General features: G+C 31.4%; 1 protein-coding gene across 1 annotated transcript; it reads right to left on the reverse strand.

Moving 5' to 3' along the window:
- Positions 1 to 1225: 1225 nt before the first annotated feature.
- LOC114185087 (guanine nucleotide-binding protein-like NSN1) lies at positions 1226 to 7005 on the reverse strand. Its single transcript, XM_028072591.2, has 9 exons — positions 6817 to 7005; positions 6473 to 6717; positions 5992 to 6097; positions 5712 to 5885; positions 5402 to 5619; positions 3289 to 3553; positions 2197 to 2382; positions 1859 to 2076; positions 1226 to 1754 (listed from the first exon to the last, which is right to left on the reverse strand). Exons 1-9 carry the CDS (start codon positions 6833 to 6835, stop codon positions 1398 to 1400), a joined length of 1788 nt encoding a protein of 595 aa, XP_027928392.1. The 5' UTR covers positions 6836 to 7005; the 3' UTR covers positions 1226 to 1397.
- Positions 7006 to 11294: the final 4289 nt, after the last annotated feature.

An 11294-nucleotide genomic window follows, 5' to 3' on the forward strand; every position in this document is an offset into this window, starting at 1 on the left:
CGAGTCGAACCAAGTCCATGGGTCAAGCGGACATGGATGTATGTAAAGTCAAGTCGAGCCAAGCGCATGTTAGGCAAAGCCAAATCATGTCAAAAATAGGCTTGGTTCACATTAAGTCGAGATGGACAGAGTCAAAAAGTTTCACATTGACTTGATTTGAGTTAGGTTGATTGAACCTAAATAATGCAAGGTCAAGTTGGATTGGATCGAAGTTAAACTTAACTAAATCAACTTAAATCAAACATAAATTGAATTGAATTCAGTCGTACCAAACCTAACTAAGACTAAATTCACTTATATCAAAACAAATTAAACTAATTCAAATTTAAATTAGAAAAATTAATCTAGATCCAATATACATTAAAGCCTGGGGATGAAATTCAAATCTATATAAAGATATGTTAACTTTTAAATAGAAATACGTAATTAAAAAATGAAAGACTAAACTTACATTTTTTTTTTGTTAGGAGCAAATTCATCTATATATGAACTTTGACATGTGTAACTAAAAGATGTTTTTTTTTTCTAAATATTATATTATATTTTCAGTAGAAAATAAATTTATAGAATTGTTATTTGCTTCTTTTAATTTTTAAAATTTATGTTGTTTACAAATTCTTATTTGATTGTAATTTTATAACAGGATTAGTTGTATTTAATTTTAAGTAATTTTTGAAACAAGACAAGGGCATTGTGGCAAAATTGAAAATTTCAATTTAGTGCCAAAATTCTAAATTTCATTTTAAAATTGAAAATAGGAGTAATTAAAGTAGAAGCTTTTTAACATTTTATTTCTAATTCACTTTGAATGTTTAAGACTCTAATATAAGTAGATATTATCACTTTATATCAATTTTATATTTTTTAGAAGTGTGTAAACTCTTCTTAAAAAGGCGTAATACTCTCTCTCCTTCATGAAATCTTATCTTAATTTCTAAAATTTGAATAACATTTTTCCTTTAAAGTCATTTTAAATAACCTAATTTTCAATATATTTTCTCTTCCGTCTCTTTTCTTTCGTTTTACCTTAACGATCTAGGATTTTCATTTAATACAGTTGTTTGATGAAATATGTCATGTCTATTTTTTAATGTAGTTTATAAACATTGAAAAAGAAAATCATTACCTTTCAATTTACTGAATTTTAAGAGAGGTATCATTCTTAAATTGTTGGGCCAGATTATATACTGAATTTGTGAAGAATAGTATTGCAACAATAAACAACTAAGTGCAAAATTATTGTCTTAGAATTGCATATAATTTAATAATGGTTTATATAAACTCTTACAAAAATCAAAATTCATAACAGAACTCAAATTATACAGATCTTGCAGATACCTCAGTGAAAAGGCAAAACTTTATATCATCTTTAAATAATGAATATGCTGCCTTGTTTATCATTCATCAATTTGGATAGCAGATATAGGCACTTCAGACTTGACAGGTTCATCATCATCATCCTCACCCTGGCTGTCTTCAGAATCCATTGAGGCTTGGAAGTAATCAGTTTTGAAATTGTAACCATCCATGGGATCCGAAGAGGCTGAAGCTTTCTTAGCCTTTTTTCTTTTCTTTTTCTCTCCACACCTCAGTTTTGTATTAAGCATACCGTCTGCAGTATATAGTTTTTCATTTTGCCTACTTGCTGCACTGTTATCCTTCTTCTTCCCACCATCATCTTCCATGGCTTCATCCACCTCCCCCACATTTCCGGGACCTTCGCCTTGGTTACCTAATTTGGTTTCTGTCTCATCCTACAAGAGAATGTTTTAATTAGTAAGTGTGAAAACACAAAAATTCCCAGCATAAGATTGATATCAACAATAATCAATTCTCTAAACGATTTCAAGAAACAAACCTCCAACATCATTTCAGTAAGATCGAGAGGGTGAGGGTGACTTGAAGGAACTTCAACAGCACTGAAGTCATCAACAGATTTAAGGCTCCCAATATATGAAGATTCATTGTTATACACTTCATCAACGTTAAACTCTTTCGCAAATTCAGAAACTATCTTCGCCTCTGAAGGTTCACCTTGATCCCTATTTGGGGGCATGGTATAATACTGAATTTTACCTGAAACATTCAAACAAAAAGAGAATTTTCTCCGCTTAGTTCTTTCTCAATTTTAACTTCAACACACAGAAAAGTAATCAGTTCTCTGATCATAATTTAAGAAATTCCATGTCTGCGTACCCTCGTTCCAATCACGAAGAACGATTCTTGCAGTAGTATCAATGTCAAGTATTCCACCCGTCTTGAGTTTACCCTTCACTATAGCTACCTGCCGCAGAAAGTCGTCAACATCACCTACATTGAAACTGGGAATGTTGTACAGAGTTAATCGCTGCTCAGGCAGACAGAGCTTTAGAATTTCCTTCACTGCGTTGTCCAAGTTAAAAGAAAAGGAATAAGTCTTTCGATTTACTTCATGAGTCAGTACAGCTTAAATAAGGATTTTCCTTAGATAAAATAATCGTATCATGCATACGTCTAAGTGTTTTGGAAATTAGAATTCTCATTACTAAATCAAATGTTAATTTATAGCTAAACAAAATATAAAACAACCATAGAATTTTAAAACAAGATAACAGGAAACATAATCCAACAGCCCGCACATAGAAAAATCAAATGTTCTACTACATCACCTATCAATCGCACTTTTAAAACGTAACAGAACTCCATTTTATAACTAGGATAAGTGGCAATATTTAATCAAAGGGTGCTTTTATCACCGACATCCTGACCCTGGTAGATCAACCACACAACCATATAATATAAGACGATGTACACACTCAGTGTCCCAAGGACTAAGCACATTCACACCATTGTTAACACAGAAGTAAACACAGAAGAAAACGAATGTTGTAAAGATGGAGCAAGTTTGAAAATATTGCAAATAATCGAATTATAATTGAAAGTCATTCTATTAAGAGAAAATGGAGGAATAGAAGATAAGAAATTTACAGCAAACCAGACATTAAATAAAAAACTTACAATGGGCTAATAGCCCTTCTGCTTAAAAACAGACATAACATAACATCTTTAAGGACAGAGTGCGAACCTTATATATGCAGTCACTAGTCAAACCAAATGAACCAAAAAATAGCAAAAATTGCAAACTGTTGTAGAATTGAATAATATTTCTTCAATGTCACAATCTCTTTTTCTTTTACTATTTTTTCATGTAAAATTCCTTTAAATCTTCTACCATTCTTTTTGAAATGAAGTAATGCAAATAAATACCTGAATAACCAAATAATAAGGGGGGGAAATGACTTTGTATACCTGGGCCAATTGGATCCTGCAAGTTCTCAATCCTCTTGCAATTTTTTAAGGCAATGGAAGCATCATTTTCTTTAGACTTCAGCATAACAACACCAGGGCAATCTAGTAACTTAACATTTTTGTCCAATTGAACCTCTTGCATTGATCTTGTTAACCCCGGAGTAGAGCCAACATTGACAACATGAGACCTTTTTAAACTATTAATAAGACTACTCTTACCCACATTGGGCAAGCCAATCAAACCCACCGTGATTGACTTTTTAATCTGTCAACACAAGGAATCAAAACAACAAAAAAATGAAGGATCCAAAATCAAAGGACAAAAGCAGAAAAAACCAAACAATTAATGGATAAGCAATAGACATTATAAAGACTAGAAAAGAAACTACAACAGGGAAAATAGAAAATCAATCAAATGCAAAAATCCCCAAAAGGTAGCAACGATAAACCATGAAGATGCACAGTAAAGCATACTTTTCCAACATAAAATCTTTACATTTAGCTTTGCTGTGTGATTTACCAAATGTTGGTACATTTATGCAAAAGCAAACAAATGAAAATGTCAGAGATCAGTGTCACCTAAATGACTAAAATAGAACATATGTCTGTGTGTTGTGTGTGCGTGCTTTTAACTAGGTGCAAACTTCACTCTTTTGTGTAGATTTAAGTTAGACATAAACCGACATTTCTATTATTCTGATTTTAAAAAGAAAATGTTTGGATAACAAAGTCATTTTCAACAGATACAATAGCAAAAACAACACTGGTAAGAAGAGAAACCCTATCTAACAAGATTGATACTTATCTTACACTAGAAACGATGATTCAGAAAAATGCATCAACAATATAGAGAACATTAATGCCAACAATTCTGAAGTTCCATTTAGAGGTGATATCATCATGGGAACAAACAAGGTTGTCAAATTCGAGAGTCTATGTCAAGAGTATATGTAACAAGTTTACATTATTATTATTACAAGTTTACTTTAAATAAAAAAATTAAAATATCTATAAATAATATAATACTTTATTGTTATATGATTCTATAAATAACTTTTTATATTTTTTAATGAAATATTATTATTATTATTACTATTAGATTATTATATTATATTTTTAAATATTTTTTATATTTTTCTAATATTACTATTCTTTTATAATAACTTTAATAATTCTATTATATAACTTGAATGGTCAGATTGTATACTAGATTTTATATTTTATATAAGAGAAAAGGTTGTTGGATTGAGGGCCAAAAGCTCATAAGAGAAGAAAGGACCCCTGAAACATTATCTCTCACGAAACTTCACTCCTACTCTTGAGAGCGCAGCACCAGCACGACAGCGGTGCAGCAGGAGAAGAATGAATCAAGCTGATTTCGCATAGGATCACAAGTTTAGTTGAGTTCACCAAGTTCACAACAAGTTTAGTAAGTAAACTCGGGATATGGGTGTGGGAACGTACATTCTACAAGTGCATTTGATAACCATGGGAGCAAGTACCATAGACATAAGGTTTAGTAATAATTTAATTTCTACTAAAATGTTAAAAAAAGTGTGATCTACCACTTTATTTTTCTTTTTGAGCCGGTGCACAAGACACATCCACCTGGTGCACAAGACACATCCACCTGGTGCACAAGACATATCCACCCACAAACATTTCTTCAAATTAACTCTAAATGTAAGTGACAAAAAATGAAAACCAACCCAGCTATGCTTTTGATTTGCGAAACCTTTTGATTTCATATTCGGTTCAACATTTAAGTTTGCTTTTCCAGCAAAGATATCTTCTATTCTATAATTTTCATGTCAACATAGTGTATCCAATGCACATTAGCAAGACCATAAATTTACAATATCACAGGCTAGAATGCATGGAAACACAAAAAACCACACTCATACACACCAAAAATATCAGCAGTGAATACATAAAGGATTCTCAATCATATATCTGAAAATAACTCCATGGAGGGAAGCACAATACAGGAACCAAAATTGTGACTGTGAAATGACTCACAAGCAACTGATTCAGCACAAAATTTTCATTATGAAAAACGCAATTTTACAAGCAGTCATCACCATTAAATCTGTTACACCATTAAATCTGTTACCTCATGACTTCTTGAGTAATTCTTCAACAATTTGAGTAGAGTATCAGCTCCAAGACAATCACTTAGTTGCAAAACATTGCTTGATTTTCCTTTCTTAGAAGATTTCCTCCACGCTAAGTTTGACCTTTGTTGTTGCGTGCTACACTTGAAGGCCACAGTAGGTAATTCTTCTCTAAGGTATTTGAGCCACTTTTCTAAAGCTTCTTTAGGGACAAGATCTATTATAAGGGTCAAATGATTAGCCAATGCAAAAAAAAATATTCCACAAAATGGAGAAAGCAGACAAAATGAAATGTGATCAGTAAACTACCAATTTTATTTAAAAGCAAGACTAGACGTTTATCAGGACCCGATTTCATCACCATGCTTTCTATCTCGGGACAGCGAGTCCCCAAAGGATCCCGGGCATCAAGAACCTCCAGTAAGACATCAGAGGCTTCAATGACCTTAACAAGATCCTTGTAAAAGGCTCTATCTGAGCTATCTATGGAATAAAAAAAACAAAAATAGCAATTGTAAGAACATATGCAAGTAAGCACTTGATAGTTCAAACTAACCAAACTGTCAGGAAATTACAAATAAATACACACCTCTGGTCTTTAAGGCAGTACCAAAATCATTACTATTTGTTTTAGAATCCTCTAGCAACTTGGAGTCATCTTCCTCCTCTAGCAAGCCCAATTTCCTTTTACGAGCCTGAAACAAGTAATGAATAATAAGTTCCTAACGGCAAGAAAAACAGAAATCACAAATGACACTTTCCTCCGTAGCACTCTTCTATTTCCCATCCCAGTTTGAAGTGGACATAAATCTATACTGATATAATAATCAAAAACACTTTAAAATACCAACATTCAAACACCCTCATTATCATCTATCTCTTTCTTCCTATCACATTACACCACCTATCATTCCTACACTTCTCTCACTAGGAACAATCAAAACCCAACTGCCCATGAATCACTAACAAGGTTTACACATTCATTTAACTTATCATGTAACATAACAAATTATAATCAATAATAAAAAAAATGCATGAAACGTGGAGTTTAATAAAGATAAACCAATTACCCTCTCTTTGCGTTCAGCTTTCTTTTGCTCCAATTCTTCAATGGCCTTCGCTCTTCGAGCTTCAATGGCTTTGAGTTCCTGTTCCTTGAAAGGCCAATCGTTGGGAATACCAGGATCCTTCTCGACCTTCTTTTTCCCACTCAGCTGAAGCTTTCTCGCTTCCTTCGCCTTTTTTTGGTTGTGCTCTTTCACCTTCCGTATCACCTTGTATTTCTTCTTCAACGAAATCCTCTTACTCTTACTCTCTGCAACGCAACAATTTCACCACAATATTAAAAATAAATAAACAATTAAAATCATTGCACACAACTGGAATCAAAGAACAGGGAAAAGGGTTTTCTTACTCTTGCTCTTCTTCACCATTTTGTGTTGTCTACCGTCACAGGAGAGAAGAGATGGGAATGATAATCACGTCAGACGAAAGAACGGAGAGAAGAAGCTAAAATATTTGAGGAGGCGGTGGAGGGAATAGAGAGGAAGGTGAATGAGAGTGCGCTGTATAATTAGGGTTTTGCACCAAACTAAGCCCAATATTTCAATATTTTGTGGTTAAATAATTTCGCACGTGTTTTTTATAAATAATAGTTGGTATTAAGGTTGTAATTTATAATTTTTTATTATTATAATTTAGTACACGTTTAGCTTCTACTATTTAATTTTATTAAAATATAGTAATATATATTTATATATGAATATTATTATATTTAAAAATTATATTTATTATATATATATATATATATATATATATAAATTCTTTATACTAATAAAAATAGAATTCTAATTCTTCTACTTTTCTATATCTCATCGTTGTAGGACTGATTTTAATCTTGTTTAAATATAATAAAACAAATCTCTTTTAACCGATACTTTAATAGTCATAATCTTAAATAAAATGGATAAAAATTTATAAGATATGGTAGCTATAATTCTACCTTTTTTAAAAACTAATATTTTTATTTTTATTTTTTGTGTAAAAAGTACTTATTTACGCTATCATTATTCATTCAAAGTATTTTCATGAAAACAGTGATGTAACTGATAAATTAAATAATCCAGATTTATATAGAGGAACTTTTTTATTCATAAAATATTTACGAAAGAAGAGGAAAATAATATTAATTGGAACGACTAAATGAAAAAATTAATATAAAAACCTACATGATAGATCTTTTAAAATTGTAATTTACATGTAACTTATAATTAATTAAAGAATGGTATTCAAGATTATATATAGCTTTTAAAAATATAACTGTTTTTGTGAATTTTTATAAAATTGAATTGTCATTTTTTTCATATTTCTAATATTTGATTAAATTATTTATCAACTTCTCTCGTGTATAAATAGTTTCGTGAAAAAAAAACATATATATATATATATATATATATATTATTTTAACAATTGTTTAGTTTCTACTGTATACACTAATTCAAAACTCCCCAATTTATTCACTTTATCTAATTTAATAAGGGTCTAGGATTTTTTTTTTCCTGAATGTATAAATATAGCTCTTTTGTGTTTATTATGTAATTACTTTTTATTATTTTGTTTTCAGACGTGAATTATTCTTTCTTAAACCTGGCATATAAAGTTTATCAAGAAAGACATTTGGACAGTCAGGTATATTCTTTCTTAATATTTTTAGTTGTTAAATATTGTTCGGCATTTAAAAACTTAAACATCTTTTACATTCGGTGGTAATTAAAATATTTTATTCAATGTAAAAAAAAATTAACGAATTTGAATTGTATATACCAAACAAAACGATTGAAAAAAAAAAAGGAAGAATTTAAAATGAAATAAATTCAAATTTAATATACCTAAATATCTCAGCAGAAAAATTTCATATCCAAACACAATGTTATTGAATTGTTATAAAACTAAATTATCAATTTTTCATCTTTTCAACATTTGATTAAACTAATTATGTATTGCTACATGTAGAAGTAGGTTTTTTTTAAGGATCCCTCTTGTTTTTTGTTTTTTCACTCGTATTTTCCTTTTGTTCTCAATTATTGTTAGGAAAATGATTAAATGATTACTGCATTTTGACTACGGCATTACTATCTGATGTGGAAAATGAATTTTAATTTTTTTTCACTTGCAAAAGATGGAGAGGCACGTGATGGGAATATGAACATTAATGAAATAGCAATTGCAAGCGACGAGACAAAAAAAAACAGCAAAAGCGATTTTACTCTAAAATCACTCGCAAACCACAACGATTGGTGCAGGAGTCCTTCGAAACTCTTCGCCCATTCCCTGCGAAATCCACCCTTCATAACTATTTAATTTTTTTTTTCTATGGTATTCAAATTTTACTTAAGGGGTTAAAGGTTGTCTTTTGTACTTTGAACTATTTGACAATATATGGTTAGAGCAATATAATATATGTATGGCATTCTTGTTATTATGCACACTTTTTTATCCACCTAAGTCATACTCATCGGTAAGATCCGTATTATATATGATAACTCTGGAAGGAATAACTGGTGACCACTGACTTATTAATTGGTGACCTACTTTGAACATTTTGCACAACAGTTTCACCACTGTTATGTTGTAAGGAAAACTACAACTAAAACATTTCTAGTGTATTAGAAGACGTCAATAACATGTATGGAAGGTATATTTACTCCTAATAAAAATTGTTGTAGAATAATTGGTTCACAACTCCCACCTCACACACATGATAACAACGAATGCATTAACTAGTGACTCTATATGTATTACATGGTGACCTGCCAATTACTTTTTGCACAAAAGTATCAACTGGGTCTATTGTTATGGTACTAAACATGTATATCATTCATAGTGAATCATGTGACCTTCCAAGCATGTATGGAAAACCTAATAAATATTGATGCAAGATAATTGATTCACAAAATTCAGCTCACATATTGACTCTGGACAGAATAATTTGTGACCATTGACTTATTAACTGGTGACCTACCTTGAACTTTTTGCATAATAGTTTCACCACTTCTCTGTTGTAAGGAAAACAACATCTAAAACATTTATAGTGTCTTGGAAGACCTTAATAACATGTATGGAAGGTATATTTACTCCTAACAAAAATTGTTGTGTAATAATTGGTCCACAACTCCCACCTCACACACATGATAACATTGGATGCATTAACTAGTGACCTCTGATGTATTATATGGTGACCTGTCAATTACATTTTGCACAGCAAGATCAATTGGGGTTTGCTGTTACGGTACTAAACATGTATACCATTCATAGTGATTCACATGACCTTCAAAGCATGTATGGAAGGTATATTGAACCTAATAAATATTAGTGAGATAATTGGTCCACGAAATTCAGCTCACATATATATTGACTTTGGATGGAATAACTGGTGACCACTGACTTATTAACTAGCGACCTACCTTGAACTTAATGCACAACAGTTTCATCATTATTCTGTTTTAAGGAAGTCCACAACTAAAACATTTTTATGTATTAGAATATGTCAATAACATGTATGGAAGGTATATTTACTCCTAAGAAAAATTATTGTGGAATAATTGGTCCACAACTCCCACCTCACATACATGATAACAGTGGATGCATTAACTAGTGACCTCTAATGTATTACATGGTGACCTGCCAATTACTCTTTGTACAACAATATCAATTGGGATCTGCTGTTATGGTATTAAACATATATATCATTCACAATGAATCACACTTAGGGTTCAACAATAATGACAGAACTTTGAAAAGGGGATTTCCAAAAAATGTCGTTTTCTTCCTCACACTTTCGTCTTCACCACTTCTCCCTACCTTTGTGTGAGAAACCTTTCCTTTTGATGCTTGAGAGTGTTCTACGTCTTCCGTTTTTGTTTTCTCCCACTCGTCTTCCCTTTTGTCTTTCTCTTCTCTCATGGAACGGAACAAAGACGGTGGCTTTCGTAGGGAGGGTGGGGATTTTCCAAGGAAGATGACCGACACAGTGGATTTCGCAAGGCCGACACCAGTCATTGTGGTCTGCGAGTGGTTTTAGAGCAAAATCGCTTTTGGTGGTTTTCTTTTCTCTCACCGCTTGCAATTGTTATTTCACTAAAGTTCATATTTCCCTCACGTGCCACTCCATCTTTTGCAAGTGAAAAAAAAATAAAATTCATTTTCCACGTCAGGGTAATGCAGTAGTCAAAATGTAGTAGTAATTTAATAATTTTCCTTATTGTTATCATGTCAATTGTACGACAACATATATTTCAAATGGACTAAAAAAATGGAAAGAGCATGTCACCTGGGTATTCCAAAGATAAATGTAATTAAAATTCATTATTCAAGCAAACTATCTAAGATAAGATCCATGAGACCTTCATCATAACTTCAAATGTAGCAAATCACAAACTTGATCAATAACGAATCATTTCAATTCTTCATTAAGTCTTTATAATTTCACATAATCACATACATAGCTTCATCAAATCTATGTACCAAGGTCACTTGTGCTAACAAAATATCAAAATTAAAAGTATTCAATCTGATTAGGGCGGTGAATACTGCTCATTTAATTATTTTCTAACTGATAATGATATTGTTCATAGACTCATTAATCCTCACACTCACCATAAAAGTAGGATCGTAGAACATAAGCATAGACACATTGTTGAATTGGGACTTACATGATTACATTACATTTCTCTTCCTTTAATGTTTTGGGGTTATGCTTTTGTCACTGATGTATATCTTATTAGAAGACTTCCTACGAACTCCTTAGATTTTTTCATTCCATATTTTGTTTTATTTGATAAAAATCATGACTTTCGTTTTCTGAAAACATTTGGATGTTCCTATTTTTCTCTA

The sequence above is a fragment of the Vigna unguiculata genome, chromosome 5 (genome assembly GCF_037176805.1).
Source record: "Vigna unguiculata cultivar grain cowpea cultivar isolate G323 ecotype 2 chromosome 5, ASM3717680v1, whole genome shotgun sequence".
Lineage (NCBI taxonomy): Eukaryota > Viridiplantae > Streptophyta > Magnoliopsida > Fabales > Fabaceae > Vigna > Vigna unguiculata.

Bases quoted from the DNA above. Each gene is read 5' to 3' on its own strand.
- LOC114185087 (XM_028072591.2), bottom strand. The intron at 2,383-3,288 runs GTATACAAAGTC...TGGACAACGCAG, and splicing joins GCAGGATCCAATTGGCCCAG to TGAAGGAAATTCTAAAGCTC. The intron at 2,077-2,196 runs GTACGCAGACAT...TGAATGTTTCAG, and splicing joins TCTTCGTGATTGGAACGAGG to GTAAAATTCAGTATTATACC.